This window comes from Eupeodes corollae, chromosome 1 (genome assembly GCF_945859685.1).
Source record: "Eupeodes corollae chromosome 1, idEupCoro1.1, whole genome shotgun sequence".
NCBI lineage: Eukaryota > Metazoa > Arthropoda > Insecta > Diptera > Syrphidae > Eupeodes > Eupeodes corollae.
In genome coordinates, this window is record NC_079147.1 from 231,855,691 (window position 1) to 231,880,885 (window position 25,195).

Consider the following 25,195-nt stretch of genomic DNA (forward strand, 5'->3'; position numbering starts at 1 on the left):
TTGAAAAGCCTCTTGAGTTCTTGAAAACAGTGTAATGAAAAATGTGACTATGGAAATTTTCTATGTATGATGACTCCATTACTTTTGGAATAACCACGGAATTTGGTGTGAAATGTGTTTTCTTTTCATAGATAAAATAAGAAAATCGTTGTATAAAAAACAAATATGCATAACGCATTTATATAACATTCAAGTGATTTGATAGTAACATTCATTAATCTTATTTCTTTAGGTTTTTAATATTCCAAACAGATGTCTGGCCTTATTATATTTCAACAGTATAATTATATCTAAACATCTTCTAGAACAAAGATACAGGTATACTAATGAATGAGAACGTATGTGCCAAACAAATTTTAATTTGAAATTTGTTTGTTGTATTTTAATCCAGATGCAAATTAATTTTTCGTGCCAGCTGATTGTCATTAAAATACAAATTTAACTCCTAATTTATTAACTTCCAACGGATTTTTGATTTATTTTATATACAGTGTTGGCCAAAACATTAGCAACTAAAACTAGCTCCATCTTTATGTCATTAAAAAATGAATAACTCATTACTTACTATGCACTTCTAAACAGACCACAAGAGTAGGACAGTTAACTCAAGTTTTTGTTAGTCAAAACAAAAACAACTATCTCTCTTTTTCTTTTTAAAAGAGAAAAGTAATTCCGTTAACTACAAAATCCATTGCTCATATTAGAGGTGTTGGCAAACGAGTGCAGTTGAATCTATTCATTAGGCGTTATTTAGTACACAGGCAAACTAATCAGTGTTCTTAGCTTACTTTTGTAAAATGGCCGGAAACAAATACTCTAACGAAATAAAATAAAATATTATAAAAGAATATAAAAGTGTAACGAGTCAAATTAAAATATCGGAGAAATTTTCTATTCCAAAATTAGTGATTTGTCCATTAATAAAATTTTACAAATCCAAAAAGTCATTCTAAACGGTTCATTGAGGCGTCAGACCAAGAAAAACAACAAAGCGAGAGGATTCTGCAATAATAAAATCAATTAAAAAAGACTCTTTTATATCATCAAGAGAAATACGAACCCAAATCGACGAACCCAATGAGAAAAGCTGTTGATGGTGGACTAAAATCTTTCAAAGCTGTAAAAAAAAACCTTTTATTTCCACCAAAAACAAGATGGCGATATTAAAATTTGCTCATGACCGCATCAACTGGACCGTTAAAAAATGGAAGAACGTAATCTTTTTCGACAAGTCCAAATTCAATTTCAAGGGTTTTGATGCGATGGTTTCAGTCGTGTTTGCAGACCAGCAAAAGAGTCACTAAATAAACGGTACACCAAAGCTACTGTAAAACACGAAGGAGATAACGTAATGGTGTGGGGAGGTTTTACAGGACATGAACTGAGAACGATTCACCAAAAAGATGGTGCAATGAATCGTTTTATGTACCGTGACATTTTGCAAAATATAATGCTGCCACAAGCTGAGGATCAGTAGCCTCTGAAATGGATATTTCAGCAGGGCAACGACCCCAAACACACGTTCAATACGGCTAAGACGTGGTTTCAAGAATACCGGATTGACGTGTTACAATGGCGAGTACAGTCCCCAGATTTCAACCCCATAGATAATCTATGGAAAATTGTAAATCGACGAATTGTAAGGTTTTATTGCAAAACTAAAAACGATCTGTTCGATAAAATTAAAATTGTTTGGGATACATTCCCAAGTATTATAAGCAATTTAATTGGCTTTAAAAAAAATTAACTGAAACAAAGCATATCGAAACAACTACACATAAATAAAAATGAAAATAAAAGATCATGTCGATCGGCCATAAATGTTTTAAAAAGATCTCGAAACTTTGATCTCCAGTTTAGAGTATCTGGATACCAGGCGACCTTCGGATTAGCTAGCCTTATCTGTGTACGCGAATCTCTGCACAGACAGACCCTATTTTTACTGCTTTACAAAACAAAACCAAAAACTTTAAACCGGTACCGGTACTCCATCTACACCGGGCGTCAACGTCAACTGTCGTTACACCTGTACCAAACACCGGAGAATGGATTGTGCCAAGTCACTGCCCATCTTCTAGTGCGGTACAGGATGTATCCTTGGTGAAAGCGCTTCCCTAGGTCGGTAGTGGACAGTTCGTGAATAAAAATCTTTCCACTACCAAAGAGAGTAAAACTTTTTTAGAATTCTCTTAGTGGAAGTCGACGTGAATAACGACCTTGCCTCCACTACGAATACCGCCATCCAACCTAGGATCTCATACAAACAGCGGCGTTATGCGATGAGAATTCTAAAATCCCCTGGTGCGACATTGGGGGATGGAAGTAATCCCATCCGTAGCAAGAAGTTTGAGTAAGCTAAATCCATCCTAGACAAAACCAATACCAGCTGCAATCCCACGTCAAAGGTATTTGGAGGAGTCCGCTTCCGTCACTAAAAAGCCCAAAGTGCAGAACACCAGCACTCCCAGCATTCCTAGAGTACCTCTCACTAAACCTTTTAGTGTTTTATTGATGTACTAAAGGAGCTCAACAAAATCATAGTTGCGGTCATTTATAGGAGCAATATTGATGGCACGATTACCTCTGACCGTTGGCAGATGGTAAAACTAGTGCGATCATCGTAATCAATAAGGACTCTGCGGCTTCTCTGGCGCGAGACAAGGGAGTGATACGCGTTCGAGACGATAACGCTCCGTATTTATAAAAAGATGAGGTAGACGTTTCATGTGAGCCTCCAGAACCCTCTTTGAAAGTTGTGTCGCTAGACGTAGGGGGTCCAAGTGCTGCTATCACCTTCACATCCTTGGAATTGGGATGATGATGTACCTGGGCCCTCTTCTGTCGCAGCACAGTCTTCTTCTGAAAATGTCAAAAAAGTTTATCCCTAATGGAGACTGATGACACAACCGACAAAGTACTCCCCAGTGAGGAAGAAGATGAACTGTTAGGTATCTTTGTCTTATCTAGATGAGCTGGATTTAACAGTGCTGGAGGTTGATCTGCCTATTTGTAGCGTTAGACACTCTCCTCCATCTGACACCCCTCGACATCTTCAGCAAACAGCGAGTACAGCTATAAGACTCAACGCCTCATCTCAATTGACCAAAAATAATGTGGGGCACTCCATCATTTTTAACCTCTTCGGTTCTATACCAAGGTACATAGACTACACTATTCCAAACCCCCAATTTAGAAAAAACTTCCAGGTATTCATTCCATCCAAAGATAAATGGGAAGACAAATAACTCCTGGATGACAAAAGCATTCATTTTTATACAGATGGATCAAAGACAAATAAGGGAGTTGGTAGTGGTGTGTACTCAGAAAAGCTTAATCTAAGCATCTCTTTCCGCCCCCTAATCATTGTAGCGTCTTTAAGCGGACATTTTAGCGATCAAAGAGGTCCTCTCCTGGCTAAGAGAAAACGTGATATCAACTTCTGATATCCGCATCTTTTCTGACTGCTATTAAATCTCTTGACGGCCCTCGATTGTCGATAGTCTCTTATGGAGATGGCGCAGCAATTCAAAATTCACTTCTGTTGGGTGCCGAGCCACAGGAAATTGTAGAGTCGATGAACTCGCTAAAAATGGAACCGTCATACCTATTTCACCTGAAAGGGAGAAGATATGTATGATAATCCCAGTGAAAATATCTTCTTCACTTTATAAAAAGCTCAAAATGGTTCGACTAGTAAGAAGTAATTCTCTAGATTCATGTGGTATCACAATGGGGCTTTTCTTTTAGCCTAAGTGTGTGCGTTTTGTATCCGTTGCGGTCAAAACCTTATTTAAACTTCTTGCATTGTGTCATCTTTTCTGTCAGAAATCTGAAAACAGAATTGGTATGGTTCGGTTTCTCAAAAGTTCTCAGAAATCTTAGAAATATAAACTGATCAGAAATATAATAACAGATCTGACAATGGACATGTTCATACCTATTGGTAAGATTAGGTTAGGATGAAGTATCTATCAGGGACAAAGAAGAAACTCTTAGGCCGTTTGTTGGCCTACTGTGACCAACTAGAGTTTCTTACAAAACGACTTGTAGTGTGTTTGTTGTCATTTAGATTATTATAATACAATTTTTAGGGATGAGTCCAGGTCTTTTATAGCCAAAAGTTTCGTCTTGAAAACGCTTAATATAGTCAGGGAGTAGGGATACAGATTTAGCTGTTCAAAATACATATTTCCGCTTAGCCCATAATTAGTTCTTCATCCATCATCGGTATAAAAGTCTTGCCCTATTCTTTGGGTTGACACCCAGTTCACATCGATGTGCCCAAAGTATTTGGAGCGTTTTGTTATGGTTGTAGGATGCTACGATTTTTCCCAGACATCGCAATAGCAACGTCATCCGCGCATGCAATTATTTTGAAACCCTTTGTTCAGAAATTAATTGACGACTAGCTTCAAAATACGAAATTATTCAAATAATGATCATAATCTTTAAAACTGTATTTGAAATTAATTTCTGCTTTAAATAATTATCATTATATTTGTTTGTCTTTTTCAGTTCTTGCCGCCTTGGTTTCCACTACCAGCTTAACGACAACGTCAACGACGACGACAGCTTTATCAACTACTCCAATGGTTCACAATTCCCCAGCAACTCTGCTCTTCACGACGTATCGTGACATAAAAATGGCAAACATAACCCGACTAGCAGGAACGCCAGCTGTTGAAGTGATTGCAAAAGATCTAATGGAAACAATGGCCATTGATTTTTACTACGAAAAAAATCTAGTGTGTTGGGCCGATTGTGGCCAAGAGATAATTGAGTGTATAAATGTTAGTGCAACAACCAGCTCGAAAGCCGTCAAACAGTCAATAATATCGTCAGGGTTAGACAAGCCTGAAGGATTAGCTATTGATTGGTATACTGACAAGATCTATTGGACCGATGGCGAAACGAATCGAATAGAAGTTGCAACACTAAATGGCAAATATCAGAAGGTCCTTTTCTGGGCAGATTTGGATCAACCTCGTGCGATAGCTTTGGTTCCGAAAAGTCGCCTAATGATCTGGACCGATTGGGGAGACAATCCTAAAATAGAAAGAGCCAGTATGGATGGAGATCCATTTTCGAGGATGACTCTGGTTAAGGATGATCTTTTCTGGCCAAATGGCCTAACCGTGGACCTTGAAAACGAACTAATCTACTGGGTCGATGGAAAGTTATTGTTCTTGGATGTGATGAATTTGGACGGCAGTGGACGTAGAACGGTGATTAACAACCTTAAATATCCCTACAGTTTGACGTTCTTTGATCAACGCCTATATTGGACAGATTGGTCTGTGGGATCAATCAATACATACGATTTAGTCACCAAAGAAATGAAGGAATTGATCGACACTCCGGAATTTCCTATTGCTGTGAGAGCATGGGATGGTTCTTTGCAGCCTTTTGAGGATAATCCATGTGCTCAAAACAATGGAAACTGTTCTCACCTTTGCCTACTATCTACTAATTCTCAGGGTTATAGCTGCGCTTGTCCGACAGGAGTCAAACTCCTCACGCCATATACTTGTGCGAATGGCTCCCAGGAGATGCTTTTTCTAGTACAACGGACCCAGATTAGTAAAATATCTTTAGATCTGCCTGATTTTACCATATTTCCGTTAAGCCTTGGTAAAGTGAAATATGCAATTGCCATCGATTATGATCCAGTGGAAGAATACATATACTGGTCAGATGTGGAACTCTTCGCGATACGTCGAGTCCATCCTGATGGTACGGGGCTGCAAGACTTTTTAACCTCCGAAGTGAAACATCCAGACGGACTGGCAGTAGACTGGTTAGCTAGAAATCTCTACTGGACAGACTCAGAAACTGATCGCATTGAAGTTTGCCGACTTGATGGCTCAGCAAGGAAAGTTTTAATCTATGAGCACTTGGAAGAACCAAGGGCGATTGCCTTGGCACCAAGTCTCGGCTGGATGTTCTGGAGTGATTGGAATGAAAAGAAACCAAAAGTTGAACGATCATCTCTCGATGGATCAGAGAGAGTTGTGCTGGTTTCTGAAGACCTGGGCTGGCCAAATGGAATTGCATTAGATATTGAAGCGAAGACAATTTATTGGTGTGACGGAAAAACAGACAAGATTGAGGTTGCTAGCATGGACGGGTCTGATCGGAGAGTAGTCATCAGTGAGAATCTGAAGCATCTTTTTGGTAAGTTGAATGCTACATATCAATTTGTATCTCTTTTCAATTAATACTTGTAAATGTTTTCAGGACTCAGTCTTTTAGATGACTATCTGTATTGGACCGATTGGCAACGTCGGTCAATTGATCGAGCACATAAAATTACAGGGAATAATAGAATTACTGTAGTTGATCAATTTCCAGATTTAATGGGACTGAAAGTGACCCGCTTAAGAGAAATAAAAGGAACTAATGCTTGTGCAATTGACAACGGAGGTTGTTCTCACCTTTGTCTTAATAGACCTCGTGACTATGTTTGCCGGTGTTCAATCGAATATGAACTTTCAAATGACAAGAAAACATGTGTCATTCCTGAGGCGTTTCTTTTGTTCTCCCGCCAGGAGCACATAGGTAGGATTTCTATCGATTATAACGAAGGAAATCATAACGATGATGTTATTCCCTTCAAAAACGTTCGCGATGCACATGCTCTTGACGTGGACGTGGTAGAACGTAGAATATATTGGACAGACCAAAAGTCAAAGTGTATTTATAGAGCTTTTTTGAATGGTTCCATTGTGCAGCGAATAGTTGATGCTGGATTGATTCGGCCAGAGGGAATTGCTGTCGATTGGCTGGCACATAACATTTACTGGACAGATTCTGAAGCGAGGCGTATTGAAGTTGCTCGACTAGATGGAACCAGTAGAAAAGTATTACTTTGGAAGGGAATCGAAGAGCCACGCAGCTTGGTATTGGATCCAAAAAAAGGATACATGTATTGGACGGAATCCCCATCAGATTCTATTCGACGAGCTGCAATGGACGGGTCTGAATTAATGACCATAATATCAGCAGCCAACCATGCAACTGGACTAACATTGGATCCAGAAACAAGACGTCTTTACTGGGCTTCACAGAGCAGACCAACTAAAATAGAATCGGCTGATGCCGATGGAAAAAAGAGACAAGTTCTTGTTGGAACAGATGTGGACGAGCCATACGCAGTGTCACTCTATCAAGACTATGTTTACTGGAGTGATTGGAACACTGGTGATATTGAAAGAGTTCACAAAATTACTGGACAGAACAGAAGCTTAGTGCATAACGACATGACATACATTAGTTCTCTCTTGATTTTTTACAACAATCGGCAGACTGGAACTAACGTTTGTCGCAATAATAACGGCGGATGTTCACATTTGTGTCTGGCACTGCCAGGCAGACGATCAATGACTTGTGGATGTCCAACGCATTTTACATTAGCTAAAGATAACGTGGGATGTTTACCACCAAGGAATTATATCATATTCAGTCAGCGGAATTCGTTTGGACGTTTGCTTCCCAACACTTCGGACTGTCCTGATGTTCCACTTCCAGTAAGCGGGAAGAATGTTCGAGCTGTGGAATATGATCCCATTACAAATCATTTATATTGGGTGAGTCATTTTATATTAATTTTTCTAATTTAATATCATTATATTAACTGTAGATATATGTAGTAAATTCAAAACAAGAGATTTCAATAGTTTTAAATTCAAGTGTTTGAATACTTCGAAGAAAGGAATTGGTTTTTTTGGAAATGAAAATTCTGAAAAAGCAACTCATATAGTGACATCTATTTTTTGATACTTTTTGAAATTTGTATTTAATTAATTTAGGAAAAACTACAACTTTTTGTTGCCACTCGTGTTTCAAGTTTTCTGTTAACGATACATACAGTACCGAGCAAAAAAAATGCAACCGAAAAAGTATGGTACAATCTTTAGCAAGAACTAAGTTATTTTAAATTATAATACTTTGAAATTTAGCATAAAATGTTCTAATTAATTTTTTTCTTTAAATAGATTTGAATTTGACCCAATCTTACTCCATGAAAATAGTTATTGTAAAAAATGTTCCTAAACTTTGATCTTAAGCCAAGCAAAAAAAATGCAAATTTCGTGGAAAATTTTAAAAATAACGTATTTATTCATCTTATTTGAAGAAATTTGGTACTTAAATATTTTAATATTTTGTTGCGAAACCTTTATTGGCAATAACGGCGCGTAACCTTTTAGGCATTGAGTCAATCAACGACACCAAATAGCTCGCAGGTATTTGTTCCCATTCAGTCCTTATTTGTTCCATCAACCCGGTACAATTTGAATGATTTCGCTTTCTTATCTCCCGATCTACATGATCCCATAAATTCTCTATGGGATTGAGGTCGGGAGATTGTGCTGGCCAGTTCAAAACATGAACCCTCTTCTCTTCTAAGAAGTTTCTTACCAAACGGCTGGTGTGTTTTGGGTCGTTGTCGTGTTGAAATAAGCTGTTTTCAGGCATATTCGTCCGCAAATGTGGAAGCATATGGTCTTCCAAAATGCCCTTATACATTTGGGCATTCATCCGGCCGCTTACTTGACAAATCGGGCCCACGCCTTGACGAGAAAATGAGCCTTTGAAAAAGCCCAACTACAAATTTGATTTCATAAATATCTAAAATTGCTTACCCCACACCATTACTGACCCTCCCCCATGTTTAATTGTCGGAACTTGATATCTAGGGCTGTACCTTTGTCCTGGGGGCCTCCGCACGTACCTAATGCCATCTGACGACAACAAGTTGAACTTGCTCTCATCACTCCATAAAACTCTTGTCCATTGCTCACTTGTCCAATGCATATGGCGCTTTGCAAAATCTAGCCGTTTCTTCCTATTGATGGAACTGATGTATGGTTTTTTAGCTGGTCGTCTTGCATACAGTTTTGACTCCACTAATCGTCGCCTAACTGTGTGTACCCCTACGATAACATCAAAATGTTCATTTATGTCCTGAGTAACTTCCACTGCAGTTTTAAAGGGATTAACTTTAACCTGCCTTATGATCTCACGGTCTAATCTGGAAGTTGTTTTGCGTGGACGGCCACTTCCCACTTTGCGATTGATGTCCCCTTGTTCCCGATATCGGGATATAATACGCGATATTGTTGATGTTGCTACACAAAACTCCTAAGCGATATCCTGCATCAATCTTCCGTTGTTAGCAGCGTTAATTATTGCTTTTTTGCATCCAATCGATAGTTGCTTCTATTAATTGAATATTCTAATTAATTGAAACCAAAGAATAAATTTTATGTACCTACCTTCCTAGTCATATTTGCCATTTGCATTTTTTTTGCTCTCAGTAAAATTATGTTTTTCCAACTAAATGTAAATTTGCAAACACTAGAGAGAGACCAATTACATATTGCTATTATAAACAGAATGCCTACACAATGAGTACACATATCCGAAACGGAAAAACTAAATTTTACCGTTACGAAAGATAAAGCAATAATAATTGATTTTGGTGTGACTGTTTGCATTTTTTTTGCTCGCTACTGTACATATATATTAATAGTTTCCACATCTTAGCAAACCAAAGTTTTCAAGACCATTACGTCAGTTGTCCACAGAGAAAAGAACTGTAGTATTCAATTTGTATGTCCCTTCTTGCTTCTGAAAATCGTTGTCCCACTTTATGGCTTATATCATCTCCAACGATGTCACTCGATATTGACATGATTTTATTTGTAACTAATTTTACGTGCCTCCGCAAAATCTTCATGTTGCTCATTAGAAGAAAAAAGAACTCCACTGAATCCTTCGAGTAATGAGAAAGTTTCATGAGCAGCAGTCAGCCCTAGAACCCATTTGCTAATTACACTATCAGTACTCTTCATTCCACGCATTCGAGTTTGTTCAATCGTCTGGTCCGACCACACCCCTGTCCAAAATCGGTCAGTTCTTCTCATAGTAAAGTAACCCTCTTGCGCAAAGTTCATGTTGGCTTATGTCGACTTGTTCCATTATTACATTAGCTAAAGATGTTTGCAATAGTATTAAAACACGAACTGCTCTAGCGAAAGCTTTTCCTTGCAGCATCTTTTCAACAGAAACCGGGGCGTATATAGTACTCATTAACTCTTGCAGGCCACTTCCACTCCTCAGAAAATCTATTGGTACAAATTAAATTAACAGGTGAAATCCACCCAATTTGACAACGCATTTTGATAGACGGGACTCAGATGAAGCTGCGGCAACGATTTCTTTACTAATTGGTTAAATGAACCGCTGGAATCTGGTCGCGTGTGGCAAATAGCTGATATCTCCAACAACTGAGCTTCATAGTATGAAGAACAAAACCCTTAGCTTGATATAAGGTTTACCTAATTCTTAGAACCAAGTTTTCTGTATATAAATAAGGCAAGGCTGCTTAGTATTGGAGACATGAATGATCTGGCACGCACAACTGTTATAATGCTATACCCTATTGCAATGTACTTCGTTTTTCTATTTTTAATGTTCGTTTTCTTTAGTATAAGAGTTTCCAAAAACGTTTTTAGGGTTTTAGGTACACAATCGTCATCAACGTGTTTTAAAAAATCATCACATGTGTTTTCCTTACATGCCTATAGAGTTATTTTACAAACTAAAACAAGTACAAACAAATTAATATCATATTTCTTTATAATTAAATTTAACAAGCCTTAATTTTGTAGAAGATAATTTTTGACACGACAAACCGCATGCTTCTCTTCACTGCCACTAGAGTTATTTTATAAACTATAACAAATACGAACAAAATCATGAAAACTTTTTTTTTGTAGAATTTAATGAGCTTTAATTCTGTCGAACAACATTTTTTGATACGACAAATAGCTTTCGAGATAAACGTGAAAAACTGAAACATACACTAAGTTTCTCTTAACTGTCACTAGAGCTCACGTCGGATTTTTGGGTCGGCACCAGAAATCCCTTAGTAAGTGTGCCAAGTTTCAAAACTGTTGGATTTTTTGTTTGGACTATACTAGCTTTCCATAGAATAGTTATATTAGGTTTAAGTGGCTGTCCAAGATGAAAACGGACACACTTAGGCCAGTTTAATGGCCCATTGTGATACCACATGAATCTTGAGGCTTCCTCCTAAACCCAATGGAACCAGTTTGAGTCCCTTACGAAACGTGAGAGGCTGATTATGCTGATATGATTTAGATCGTTAAAGAAGAATCCTCCAAGGTAATTCATGCGTTTTCGAGCTAGAACAGGGCATGTACAGAGAAGATGAAGAACCGTTTCTTCCTCTTCCTCGCCCATACAGCTTCTGCAAAAGTAATTTGAGAATACGCCTAGTCTCGTGGCGTGCTTTCCTATTAGACAGTGTCCGGTTATGACACCTATTATCGAGCTTATATGCGATCTGCTTAGAGAGATCAAGCACCTTGAACGTTTTAAATCCAGTGTTGGCCAGATGTTTTTTGTGGCTTGGCACGTGGTGATGTTGTTCCACCTGGTGCCTGCCCTCCTCATGGCGTCTTGCATTAGCAACAGTTTATAAGATCCGATTGGTATGCCAATTGTGTTAGAATGGGCTGCACTGTACCGTTCCTGGCGAGTTCATCTACCTAACAGTTACCTGGAATGTCTCCATGGCCCGGCGCACCCAGCAAAGGTGAATATTAAACTGTTGTGCCATCTCCATTACAGATGATCGACAGTTATAGACTGTAATAGAGTTTTTAGAGACAGAGACCAGTGATAGCAGCCTGAATCTGAGAAAATACGGATATCAGATGTTGATATCACGTTTTCTTTAAGCCAGGACAAGACATCTTTTATCGGCAAAATTTCCGCCTGAAACACGCTACAATGATTGGGAAGGCGGAATGAGAGACTTGTAAGCCCCATTTATTACCAATAGCTTTTTTGCACGAAAAGAGAGCTTCAGTAGCTTTTATGGCTTATTTCCTGTATGTTGCGTACCCAATTTAGTTTTTTATCTAAGACAAGACCCAGGTATTTATCCTCGTCTGAGAATTTTAATTGGATTCATTTAATATAGGGAGGGTTGACAAATGGAATTTTGTATCTCCTCGAAAATAAGACTAAATCGGTTTTGTGTGGGTTAACACCCAGTCCACACCGATCAGCCCAAAGTATTAGTCTGTCTAAGGCATTTTGTAAGAGTTCTTTTAAGATGCTTTCCTGACACTGCTATAGCAACATCGTCCGCATAGGCTATCACTCTGAAGCCCTCCGCCTCCAGACTAGTTAGGTTTTCATTCACCACTAGGTTTCAGAGGAGAGGAAATAGAACACCACCTTGAGGTGTCCCTCTACTAACGAATCGTCTGCCAGAAGAGTTGCCCTGTTTTGAGTTGATTATTCTGCTAGTCAGCATTAAATGAATCAACTCCCGAAGCGAACTCTCTACATTTAGAGATGTTAGTGCAGATGTGTCCACGCTGTTAAAGGCACCTTCGATGTCAAGGAAGCAACCATAGTGAGGGAGCGAATATTCGACGGTGCGTACGAATGTGTGTAACGCTGTTTCCACTGATTTACCTTATCAATAGGCATGTTGAGACGAAGACAGAAGTCTTGTGTCAGTCCTTGCTCTTAAATGGATATCAATCAATCTTTCCAAGGTCGTAAGAAGGAATGATGATAGACTTATAGGTCGTAGATCTTTGGGATTGACTTGCGAGCATTTACCTGCTTTGGGTATAAAAACAACCTTAACTTCTCTCCATACCGCGGGAAAATGGACCAGGTAAAGACAGCTGGTAAAAATTGTCTCAAAGGATTGGTGCATAGAAGCTTTTATAATAATACGTTGCTCTTCTGACTTCAAATTCTATTTGATCAAAAGTCTGAAAACGTACTAAGTACGATTGCAATAGCATTTAAAAGATCTATGGTCAAAAGCAAACAAAATAAGACTTTTGAAGACATGTATTAAAATAGTCATTTATTTACTAATTGCGACGTTATTTATTTCAGGTTGAGGGTCGAAGCCACAGCATCAAATGGTCACCAGTAAATGGCACAAGAATCACAACTTTAGTTGGATCAGGTTCGCAGCCATTCGATATTGCAATTGATGTCATTGGACGACTTCTCTTTTGGACTTGTTCACATACAAACACTATAAATGTCACAAAGTATGCAAAATTTTAAAAATACCAGGTTTTAAGTTAAAAAATAATTAATCACGAATCTTTCAACAGTTTTAAAGGAGAATCAATTGGAGTGATTGACACTGGTGATTCGGAAAAACCACGAAACATTGCCGTTCATGCTATGAAGCGTCTTCTGTTTTGGACAGACGTCGGCAGTCAGCAAGCGATTATGCGTTCCCGAGTTGATGGTGCGGAACGTGTGATTTTGGCATTCAAATTAGAAGGTGTCACTGCTTTGGCTGTGGATCAACAAACCGATATGGTTTTCTATGCCCATGGAAAACGAATCGATTCGATGGACATAAATGGCAAGAATAAGTGAGTAAATAATTACTATAAAAATGCTTCTATTATATTATAAATATTTCTTAGGAAAATACTCGTATCTACGCATATAAGTCAAGTTATTTCTATAGCTGCATTGCAAGGATTTGTTTATTGGCTCGATGACAAGACTGGTGTTGAGCGGGTAACAGTAACTGGAGAAGGCAGACGACCTGAGATTCAACGACTTTCTCAAATCACTGATATTGTAGCTGTATGGACACCAGAATCAAAGCTCTTCCGAAATCATACATGTTTACAGGCTAAAAATAAGTGTTCGCACATTTGTATCGCATCAGCAGAAGGTCGCTCAAGAGATATCTGCTCATGTCCACAAGGTTTAATGCTTTTGGAGGACAAACAAAACTGCAGTGCTCTTCCTGCATGTGGTCCCGACTATTTTACCTGTGCAGCGCCAGTTTCGGGCAGTGGACCTAATAACGACCACAATAAAGATTGTATTCCAGCTTCTTGGCGATGTGACGGTCAAAACGACTGTCCCGACAAATCGGATGAAGTTGGATGTCCGTCTTGTCGGCCCGATCAATTTCGATGTCAGTCGGGTGAATGCATCGATAAGAATCTTGTATGTGACGGAACTACAAACTGTGCCAATGGCCATGACGAAGCAGACTGCTGCAAGCGTCCCCAAGATTTCCAATGCCCCATCAACAAAGTTTGTATTGCTTCTTCAGATCTTTGTGACGGCTGGGATCATTGTGCTGATGGAGCTGATGAAAATCCCGAAATTTGTAGTCAAACTAACCAACGGCCTAGTGTAATTGTGCCAGCTTCTGATAAAAAAGCATTCATGATCCTCATAGTAGCGACAATGATTACCATTTTCTCCATTGTCTATATACTACAGTTTTGTCGTTCTCGCTTGGGTAAAAATCGCAACGAACCAAAAGACGACCAGGCCTCTGATCCCCTCTCGCCAACTTTGAGCAAAAGTCAACGTGTTTCTAAAATAGCGTCTGTTGCTGACGCAGTTAGAATGTCAACGCTTAATAGCCGAAATAGCATGAACAGTTACGATCGTAATCACATCACAGGCGCCTCCAGCTCAACTACAAATGGCAGCAGCATGGTTGCGTATCCCATAAACCCCCCGCCTAGTCCAGCAACCCGAAGCCGGAGACCTTATCGACATTATAAAATCATCAATCAGCCACCCCCACCGACGCCGTGCTCCACTGACATATGCGACGAAAGCGATTCGAATTACACTAGTAAAAGCAATAGTAATAATAGCAATGGTGGGTGTGTGGGAGGTGGCAGTAGCGGTGCCACTAAATTGTCTTCCTCAGCACAGTACAATTACGATAGTGAACCATATCCACCGCCACCTACTCCCCGATCACATTATCACAGCGATGTGCGAATAGTACCGGAAAGTTGTCCGCCATCGCCGAGTTCGAGAAGTTCCACGTACTTTTCTCCATTACCACCACCACCTTCACCAGTGCAATCACCCAGTCGGGGGTTCACGTAACAGTTCGAGATTTTCATGTAAGAGTTTTTTTTTAGTGTAAAAAGTTAAGCTTCTATATTTTAGGAAGAAAAAATAAGTTTTTACTGTTGAAAATGCATATGTTCTGTATCTTTTTTTGAGAAAAAAAAACTCTCAAAGAAAAAGATACAAATGTCTGGAAAACGATGTGCCAAATATACAAAAAGTTTGAATGAGAAGTGATTATTTAAAGCATTATGACAGATAGAAAAGGCGCATAATTTACGAAAATGTATTATTTTACACATATGCCCACTTCTGTGATGAGAACGTTATGTCAGGCATAAACCATATGGACATTACGTTACTTTAATATCTTCAAAAATAACTATGTTAATTTTAAATTGATTTAATCCATATCACTATTATGTGTTAAAGTTCATTTTTAAGCTTTTGATTTTATAAATTAATTATTTTGACAATTCAATATAAATGAAATGAAATTTTTGATAGTTGGGCATTTTCATTGCCTAAAATATTGTTATTTCAATTTATCCGTCCCGCAAAAATGTATACAAAATGTATTAGAGTAGGTCTATACATTTGTTGTACAAGTTAACTTCAAAAAGATCGCTTTACAAAAAACTGTGCAATTGTACAAACTGTCAAAGTTAATTTTAATCTATTCTTAAATCATGTCCCTACTGAAATTATAGATAATCAAAGTTTATAGATAATAAAACAAAGATAGTTCAAAGTTCAATGGCTGCGTTCAATCTCGTGTTGGATAGGGTATCTTGGATAGGTGGATTTTTAGATACGTTGTTGAACGAGTTAGATAACTGTATTGAGATAGCTCTCAACTATTAAAAACAACTTTCAGCTATTCACAAAAAGCAGAGAAACATTTAAGCTTCGAAGTCATAATGTTGTAAGATAAAATATTTAAGGGATAATTCAATTGATTCGTCGGACGATGAGGAATTGATAGGTGGGTAACAATTTAATAAATAAGAGATAACCTTCAACTTCAACTAACTTTTTGTATCCTTTTGTTTACAAACAAATACAAAAAGCTGAATTCAATGGTCGCATTCAAAAAGCTAGTGGCTACGTAGTCAAGCGATTCTGATTGGCTAAATCTAACTACAAAAGTAGTTGAAATTTCCCCTTCGACGTAGTGTTAAAAATTCGGCTACAAAGTTAGTGGAGACTGGTTTTGACGTTTCGTAATCAGCTGTTCGGTAAAGACACACCAATTCAAAATTAAATAAATCGTTCAGTATTTAAATACAAATACAAATCATTCAAATTGTGTTCTAAATTTGATTTTATTGAATTTAAAAGCACAAAAACACAATAATAATATGACAGTTTTAGATTTACTAGCTTTGTAGTGTAGTTTTGCATTCACAAAGCTAGTTGAATTTTGACTACGTAGCCACTAGCTTTGTGAACGCTACCAATTTTCAAGTTTCTTGAAATTCAACCATGAGTTGAATCAGCTGTTCTGTCAGATACCTACGAGTATATTCTTGGATACCTTTGGATTCCTTTCTTGACATATCAGATGTTTTTGATCAGCTCTTATTTTAGACGTAAAACACTAACAAAAAGGTATCCGGATACCCTATCTGTTTGAAATTCAACGCAGCCAATGTGATTTATTTGAGTGACATCCAATGATGTTTTGGTCGTCAACATAAGAGGCTACCAAACGAGAATTGTAATAATCTGTATTCGTGGGATAAGACTTCAGCTCCTTACAATTTGTCTTTGATGATCGGAGCCTGCATCACATTGTTCATCAGTTTTTTAAGAGACAACAACTGCACAATTTTGGAAACTATGATTCCAAAACATAGTTATCCACCCACCGTCAGCTCTAAACTATGCAGCAGAGTTCCTGGAACATCAAACGAGTTCAAAATTTACGTCGTCAGCCTTTCAATAAATTTGTAAGAACGAAATTCCAGCTATCGAAGTTCTTATTCATCGATGCTAGTAGTTTCGTTTAAACTTCATGGAATTAAGACTAGAAGATTGATCTCTTAGCAATTTGAATATATTTCGTCTATCGTGCTTTACATACTTGTGTATCTTGGATATAATATTTAATATTTTATTTAAATCAGATCCGAATCGACTGAATTTGGATTAGTATCTCCAAACGAAAATGTATTGGTTCTGATGAGGCTTGGTGAACTCTTACCTGCCCTCCAAATTTGTTTTCGGAATTTCAGTCTTTGAGGAAATATTGATATCAATTCGTTTTGAATTGCTCTTTTACACATAAAAGGGATCAAAATTTTAACTCACTATAAAGTTCTGAACTTTTCGAAGTGCATAATTCACCATCTTCCTACATTGACCTACCCTTAGATTTGTGTGTAAGACTTTTCTACTCACCATTTTGCGCACATTTCTTAACATCCTTTATGATTAAAAACATGTAACTACCTCAACAACTTTTAAATACCCATTATTTTCAATATTGACCTTTCTGCCTGTCAAATGCTTTGATTAAAAACTACTACCGAACACCCAAACGAGCTTATAACTGTTAATAATATATTTATAATCTATCACTTATATTTTTAATAAGAGAAATGTAAAATAAGATGTAAATAGTTTATTTTCGTATTGAAATAAAATTTAAGAGTAAAATAGGAATACAAAACTTACATACAATTATCTCTTTAACCAAAAAGTGCCTCATTTTTATAAAAAATAAAAATAAAATAAAAACAACTTAAATATTATTAACGAAAATCACTTAGATAAATTATATTAAATTTTTAAATATGTATTGTATGTAATTATTTATGTTATAACCTACAACAAAATTTTCAAACTTGTTTTCTATTAATATTTTTAGTTAATTAAAATCGTTGTTATTCCGATATAGATTTAATTTTTCTAAAAAAACAACGACTAAATTGTTAATTTTGTTTAGTACAAAAAAATAAGAAAATTTTATATTTACCATGAATATATATCCATTTTGATTCATATTTTTAGCTGATAGTACCGGTAGCTATAGCTTTAAATTGTATCGTTTTTGTAATTCATACATTGTAATTTAATTAATAACAACTTAAAGAAAGTAATCAAGTTAAACAAAAATAGTTGTGTGTCAAATTAAAAGCAAGGAAAAAAGCAATTTGTATGTTAATTTTAATAAATTGCAATTTAATGTTGAAAGACTGAATAGTAACAAAAATGATAGAAAACAGAAAAGGATTCATGACGTCGAAATTTCTTTGAAAATTTTGTAAATGTGTCGCCAAAACTTGCAAAAGTTGAAACCTGTTAAAATACATCCTTCGTAGGTGTAATAGGAATTTAAAAAAAAGAATTAAAAACGAGAGAATGAAGATGAAAATTGTATCAATATTTGTACAGTGTATTATTGGATTTGTAAGTGCTATATTATATATTAAAACAAACATTGTAACTGTGTAATTAATCAAAATGAAAATAAAAAAATAATTTTATATTTTAATTAACTTTAAAACTTCTTTCTTTGAAAATACGGTTTATGTAAAAATATTATCAAATATTTTTCTAAATAAACTCCGATTTGGTCTAGGTTCATTGATCGTTCTTCTATAAGATGTATATTCTTGAAAAACTTCGCTTTCCAAAGGTCCCCACGTTTTATCGGGCTTCTGTAAGAACAAAAATAAATGTAGAATTAAGTTGGGTATATCTGACAATTCAAATAACTTATTGGAATTTAAAGTTAATTTAAGAACTCAAAAATAAGTAAGGCATTTATATCTCTTTCAAATGACAGCTTGTAAAATTTAAAGATTATCTATTCATTAGTTTGTGAGTTATTGAGCGGTATGAATAAAAACGAGTACGACGAGTATTTACTTACAAGAAAAGTGTAACGAGTATTCAAACTCCAAGTAAACCGATCTGAATAAAGCGTCGAGTTTACCTGTGACCGTGTACTCATCAACCCGATGGTATACTAGCAAGTATTTACCCGCGAGACAACTGAATTCACAAAAAAGGCAAGTAAATACTTGAAGCGCCACACAGACTACGCATCATTTCCTTTTGTGACTTGTTCTGTTTTCGCCTAAACTAACCTTGACTCCCCGTCATTACTCACAAGTCAGTTTTCGTTGTCGTTTGTTTTTGCCCTCTTGCTGCTATGTGACTTCCGGTTGTGACAATAGAGCTATTTTTGTAGCCTTATTGAAAGACTTTAGTGTTGTGCTACATAAATCCATGTTGCCTTAAGTTGCATCTGCTAAAGAGAAGGCATGGGGAGGTTTAGCCAACCAGTTTTCGAAATGTTGGGAAGCAATATGAAAACTGCAGTTAAGAAAAAAACTGATGTCAACGCAATATCATTGTTGTCATGGGAGGCAGATTTCCTAAAAATTCGCGATTCAAATGAAAACCCAGTAGCAAGTTCTGCGTCTGAACTCTATGAGGAGAATGAAAATAGGGAAGACGAAGAAGAGCCCAACACACCAGTGACTTTAATACGTAAGAGCGATGCGACGAAGTTGAAAAAAGATAAAAAATTGAAACTCTCAGCTGAAACTGAAGAGACGTCAAAGGTGACAACTGGTGAGCTGCAGCGTTTATTATTACCTGAACAAATTAAGGTAACAAGACTTCAGGCTAAACGTGAACAACTGATGATAACGGAGTTGAACCTAAGAGTAGCACAACACAGACGAACGGAGTCCGTTGAACAACGCGTTGTGGTTGAAGAAGATGATGTCTTAAAAGAATTTTTCTTGTTGAGATAAATTGTATCCTGTTTCCATTCCTGAAATATTCCTTTTCTCATATGTCAACTCTAGATGCAATATCTTTCAAAATTCTGTCCAATTACAAGCATATGCTGATGACATTGACATTGCCTACAACACCGACGTCTCGGTCAAAACGTCACCATCGACAAACGTAGCTTTGAGGTAATCAAGGACTTCGTCTACCTAGGCTCCGCTGTAAACGCAGAAAACAACATCAAACGCAGAATAACTGTTGCTAACCGCTGTTTCTTTGGGCTAAGAAAGCAATTGAGTGGTAAAGTCCTCTCTCGAGGGACGAAAGTGTTGCTATATACGGTGCAGAAGCATGGACTATGACAAAAGCGGATGAAAGCACCTTGTTTCAGTTCTAGAGAAAAGTTCTTCGTGTAATCTACGGTCCCGTATGCATCGAAGGGGAGTGGAGGAGAAGATAGAATGATGAGCTGTACGGGCTGTACAGCGAAGTAGACTTTGCTTCGAATCCACACCCTCACGGATTAACGGTTCTCAATTCGCCAACCGTAATACAAATTTCTCACTCACGACTTGCCAATCGTAATAGGGGTCTATAACGTTTTTGTGGATTTCTTTGAGGATATTTAGTGTTACTTAGTGGATTCCAAATAAGGCGGTAATACTAAAGCCCAACAAGAAATCCACAATAGCGTTTTGAATGTCGAAAAGTGAAATGAGCTTTTGCTCACTGCCACGGTTATCGCTGATAATAATAATTGAAAATTATTTTAAAGCAAGGAATAAAATTGTTCTACATAAGTGGAATTAAAATGGAAGAATGGCATTGGCCTGAAGCTTTTCATACCAAGTGTCACTAGATATAACAAGTTAACAGGTTTACAAGTTAAATAATAGATGTAATTCCTATATAAATTGATTTAATACTAGAAAGATTTTAAAACTTACCATTATATGAGACCAATTTCCCTTTGGTTGTTTAAGTAGTCCATAAAGAATCCAAGCTGGAATTTGTATTAATGCAAATAACGCCATTATCCAACCGATTACTTAAATAGAGAATTAAAATTCCAAAATATATTCATGCGTATTTTAAAATGAACCTACTGTGAGCATTCAAAGGATATTCCACATCTTTGTAAGTTATGGGCTTGAAAACAATCAATGTGTATATAAGCACCGATATCATCAAGCCCGGAGTTATCACACCCCAACACACACGCCAATAAATGCCAGTTTTTTGTCCAACCATAAACTGTATATCCTCGCAGAAACGTTTTACCCCATATACCCATCCCACTGCCAAAAGCTCCCCGATTGCAAGAAACAAAGCAGGCAAGGATACCCCATAGAAGTCTACAAGATTCAAAATAAACTGACCTCCAGGTGTAGTATAAACGATGCTTATACAAAATCCAACAACTGCTAAAGCCAAGGCAACTGGCCAATTTGGTAGACTACAAAACTGATCCCGAATTACTCTAATAATACACGAACCCATTCCAACGGTGCTGCCAATGCCAAGGACGAATAACATCAAGAAGAAAAGAACTGCAAAGGCCTATAGGTAGTTTGATTTATAAACCTATTTTCGATCCCTTACCTGTGGCATGAGCTCAAATTTAGAAATTGCATCAGGGTATGATATGAATGCAAGTCCGGCGCCGCCCTTAACAACTGAGGCTATGTCACTATTTTCCGTTTTATATGCAAGGTTTCCTAGTATACCAAAAGTTATGCAGCCTGCTATCAGTGATGAGCATGAGTCCATAGTTGTGATTATGATAATGTCCCTGAGAAAAGACACTTACATGTTTTTTAATTTTCCCTACAATTTTACGACATTTAAATACTCACTTAGATACATTTCTATTAAAGTTGTTATATGAAGCGTAGGTTATTAATGTTCCAAAACAAATTGCCAGTGAGAAGAAAACTTGAGTCACCGCGGCATACCAAACCTTAAAGTATTCATTCATCATTCACCGTAAATAAAGTGGCTCTTATCGCTGGCCCGTCGGAGAGGATTCGTTCTGCGGTTGACAGAAGTATTTATCATGTAATTTAAAGGTTTTGAAAGTTGATGTCACTAGTCTTAAATTTGTTTGCCATTTGCAGTACGAATCTTCTCCAACCGACCGCGACATGTGGCCTATGATTGATAAAGAAACGCATACAAGTGGGTTTAGTAGTTCACTCCATTGAGGCTTGAAAAAGTAAATTATTCCATCCATAGCTCCTGGTAATGTTGCTGCACGCATCAAAAGAACAAGCAGAACCACATATGGAAAACTTCCAAGGAAGTATGAAACTTTCCCCGAACTTTTAACCCCGCGAATAAGTACTGTCCCAATGATTATCCAAGCAATTGCCAAACAAGTGACTAGCTCCATATTTGGATATCCTATTCCATCGATTATTGAATCTTTTTCTTTAAGAATTATTTTCCTAAAATATATCGTTATTTCAACTTTTATACACTCCTATTTAGTGAAAGATTTGCTTTCTCACTGAAAGTACAATTCAGCAGATGACATCTTGGTAGAGTTCGAGTTATTAGCAGATCCACCTAAACATTTATCACCCCATTCTTCTCGACAGTAGCTCCAGGGCAAGATGCTTGAAAACGATGCCACAAGAAAACGGAGTGTTAGGGCCATAATACTAGAGTAGTAGGTTATGGATACTCCTGTTGCTAGAATCTGACCAGCAGCTACCCCTTGAATGAAATATATAAAAAAATATTGATTTTAATTGCTGAAACACAAGAACTCAATTCATCACTTTACTTAAAAACCCGTTCCGTAAATTACAGATCCCATAAACCGTAAATGTTTGTTTGCTGCTTACCTTTAAGAACTGGAGCAAATGCAAACGCTTTAACAACACCTCTTCCTGAAAACTGTCCAATCAATACCTCGAGGTAATAGACTGGTCTTCCAATAATCAACAGGACTATCAAATACGGAATTACGAAGGTACCCCCACCGTTTTGAAAAGCAACAAAAGGAAACCTCCAAATGTTACCAAGCCCAACGGATAGTGAAATGCACGAAAATAGGAATTCAATCTCATTTCCCCATTGTTCTTTAGGTTTCTGCTTCGGTTTGCTTGTAATAAAAGTTATATTTTTATCTTCAATAAATTGTTCACTTTCTTTTAATTCCATGCTGGGATTTCAAATATTCTTCTCAAGACGATTAAGCTCCAACAACTAACTAAAATCAACTGATGCTTTGGTCAGTATAGTTACTGACTTATTTGAGAAGCTTATCACTCTTAAATGCCTCCATTATTCAATTTATTTGAACAACTATAAATCGGTGTTGCACGCAACACAAGCATTTTTCCTGAGATTTAAAATTAATTTAAAGCACAAGCAGTGCTAATTGAAAACACTGCTTGTATTTTATATTTGCTAAGAGAAGTCAAATTGATAAAAGTGTTTGATCGTGCAATTTTAAAAAAAGAAAAGATATTTCAGCAGCTATCAGATAAACAGACAGAGATTAAATTAAACATGTTAATTGGTCGAAGTATGAGCGCAAATAAATTTAATAAAACGTACTCAAACGCCTCTTTAAGCGTTAATTTGTTTTTTTTTTTTAAATAATAATCTTCTGCAATAGGAGTCTTAAATAGATGAAATTTAATGAGTGTTTGTACTTAACGAAGGATATATTAATTTACTCGTATATCAGGAATTAGTTTTAATTGTTATTGCAAAAGGGGGAGCAGCATTCGAGTGGAGCATGATCTGAAACAACTTCCTTTGCGCAAGTAGAGGCGGCTGCTACTGCTGGAGAGGTTTTTGGTTGACGCTCTGAATCGTAATTTCTATTATTTTAAATTTTATTAAAAAAATGCCGTTATAACTTTTGTTGTAATCACGATCACATTTTCCGAAAGGGTGAAAGGACATTTAAAAGATTGACAACTTCAAACTTAAAGAAATTTTAATTCTCAAAATTAATCAATTTAAGCTACTAACATAACTCACGGCAAGAACTTCAAAACTCTTTAGTTTTTACCTCAAGTCTTACTTTATGTCCTGGATTTTGGATTCACTAGCAGGGATGCTAGACATGGCTTGTCCGTGTAGTTGCTGTCATATGCGGCCTTGATATCGATGAAAAGGTGGTGAGTGTCAATTTGATGTTCTTGGGTTTTTTTCCAGGGTCTGATGTAATGTGAACATTTGATCAACTGTGGACTTTCCTGGTCTAAAAGCACAATGATAAGGACATTTCAGGTTGTTGACGTAGGCTTTAGACGCTCACATATTACAGCAGAGAAGATTTTATAGGCGTTGTTAAGTAGACTGATTCCTCTATAATTGGTGCAGTTTCGATGGTCTCCTTTTTTCAGGATCGGGTAAACAATACTGAGGTTCCATAGGGCATGCTTTCTTCCGACCATATCTTACAGATAAGTTGGTGCATGCTCCTAACCAAATTATCTCCAGCTGCTTAAAAGAGATCGGCATTCAAGCTATCCGCTCCCTTTCTTTTGATACGCATCTCGATGGGTTCGGTAACAATTTTGAAAAAAAATTATTTTTCAGTCAAGGGGTTAGCCCACAATTTTTTCAAAAAAACTGTAAAAAATAAATTGTTGAATATCGGGACCATTTTAAATCGACGTAAAGGTGTGTTCATTCTCTATTAAGAAGTGAAGGTCGCATCTGCTTTCAAGGCTCCGTTGCGGAACTAGACCCATTTACAGATTTTTGTTTTGGGCTAGGTCGAAATTCTGTAACTTTGCTTATGCTAATATCTCGAGAGCTAAAGCTCACAGAACCTTTCGGGTTGCAGCTTTTGATAGACCTTGAAGAGACCTCTCTTTCGGTATATAGCTCGATGGGTTCGGTAACAATTTTGAAAAAAAATAAATTTTCAGTCAAGGGGTTAGCCCACAATTTAATAAAAAAAAAAAAACTTTAAAAAATGTATTGTTGAATATCGGGACGATTTTAAGTCGACGTAAAGGTGTGTTCATTCTCTATTAAGAAGTGAAGGTCGCATCTGCTTTCAAGGCTCGGTTGCGGAACTAGACCCATTTACAGATTTTTGTTTTGGGCTAGGTCGAAATTCTGTAACTTTGCTAATATCTCGAGAGCTAAAGCTCACCGAAGCTTTTGGTTTGCAGCTTTTAATAGAACTTGTAGAGACCTTTCTTTCGGTATACATCTCGATGGGGTCGGTAACAATTTTGAAAAAAATTAATTTTTCAGTCAAGGGGTTAGCCCACAATTTTTTCAAAAAAACTTTAAAAAAATAATTGTTGAATATCGGGACGATTTTAGATCGACGTAAAGATGTGTTCATTCTCTATTGAGAAGTGAAGGTCGCATCTGCTTTCAAGGCTCGGTTGCGGAACTAGACCCATTTACAGACTTTGGTTTTGGGCTAGGTCGAAATTCTGTAACTTTGCTTATACTAATATCTCGAGAGCTAAAGCTCACAGAAGCTTTTGGGTTGCAGCTATTGATAGACCGTGAAGAGACCTTTCTTTTCATATGCATCTCG

The 25,195-nt window shown here is 37.0% G+C and overlaps 2 protein-coding genes across 2 annotated transcripts in view; one reads left to right on the forward strand and one right to left on the reverse strand.

The window, feature by feature from the left end:
* Positions 1 to 18,415, forward strand: part of LOC129942569 (low-density lipoprotein receptor-related protein 6) — a 133,400-nt gene extending 114,985 nt beyond the window's left edge. Inside the window, exons 2-6 of the mRNA XM_056051568.1 lie at positions 4,516 to 6,174; positions 6,238 to 7,586; positions 12,955 to 13,115; positions 13,182 to 13,451; positions 13,506 to 18,415. Coding sequence (XP_055907543.1) covers positions 4,516 to 6,174; positions 6,238 to 7,586; positions 12,955 to 13,115; positions 13,182 to 13,451; positions 13,506 to 14,952 — 4,886 coding nt within the window. The 3' untranslated portion in view covers positions 14,953 to 18,415. The remainder of the gene's footprint in view (positions 1 to 4,515; positions 6,175 to 6,237; positions 7,587 to 12,954; positions 13,116 to 13,181; positions 13,452 to 13,505) is intronic.
* On the reverse strand, positions 18,284 to 22,937 carry LOC129942570 (sodium-dependent nutrient amino acid transporter 1). The gene is made up of 8 exons (XM_056051569.1): positions 22,518 to 22,937; positions 22,179 to 22,386; positions 21,845 to 22,115; positions 21,525 to 21,628; positions 21,271 to 21,460; positions 20,775 to 21,228; positions 20,616 to 20,716; positions 18,284 to 18,581 (listed from the first exon to the last, which is right to left on the reverse strand). Exons 1-8 carry the CDS (start codon positions 22,834 to 22,836, stop codon positions 18,450 to 18,452), a joined length of 1,779 nt encoding a protein of 592 aa, XP_055907544.1. The 5' UTR covers positions 22,837 to 22,937; the 3' UTR covers positions 18,284 to 18,449.
* Between the last annotated feature and the right edge of the window lie 2,258 nt (positions 22,938 to 25,195).

Excerpts from the sequence above, each read along its gene's own strand:
- LOC129942570 (XM_056051569.1), bottom strand. The coding sequence starts at position 22,836 with ATGGAATTAAAAGAAAGTGAACAATTTATTGAAGATAAAAATATAACT. Across the intron at positions 22,387-22,517 it reads ATTTGCTCCAGTTCTTAAAG|GGGTAGCTGCTGGTCAGATT; the intron begins GTAAGCAGCAAA and ends ATTTCATTCAAG. Across the intron at positions 21,461-21,524 it reads TTTAATAGAAATGTATCTAA|GGACATTATCATAATCACAA; the intron begins GTGAGTATTTAA and ends GTCTTTTCTCAG.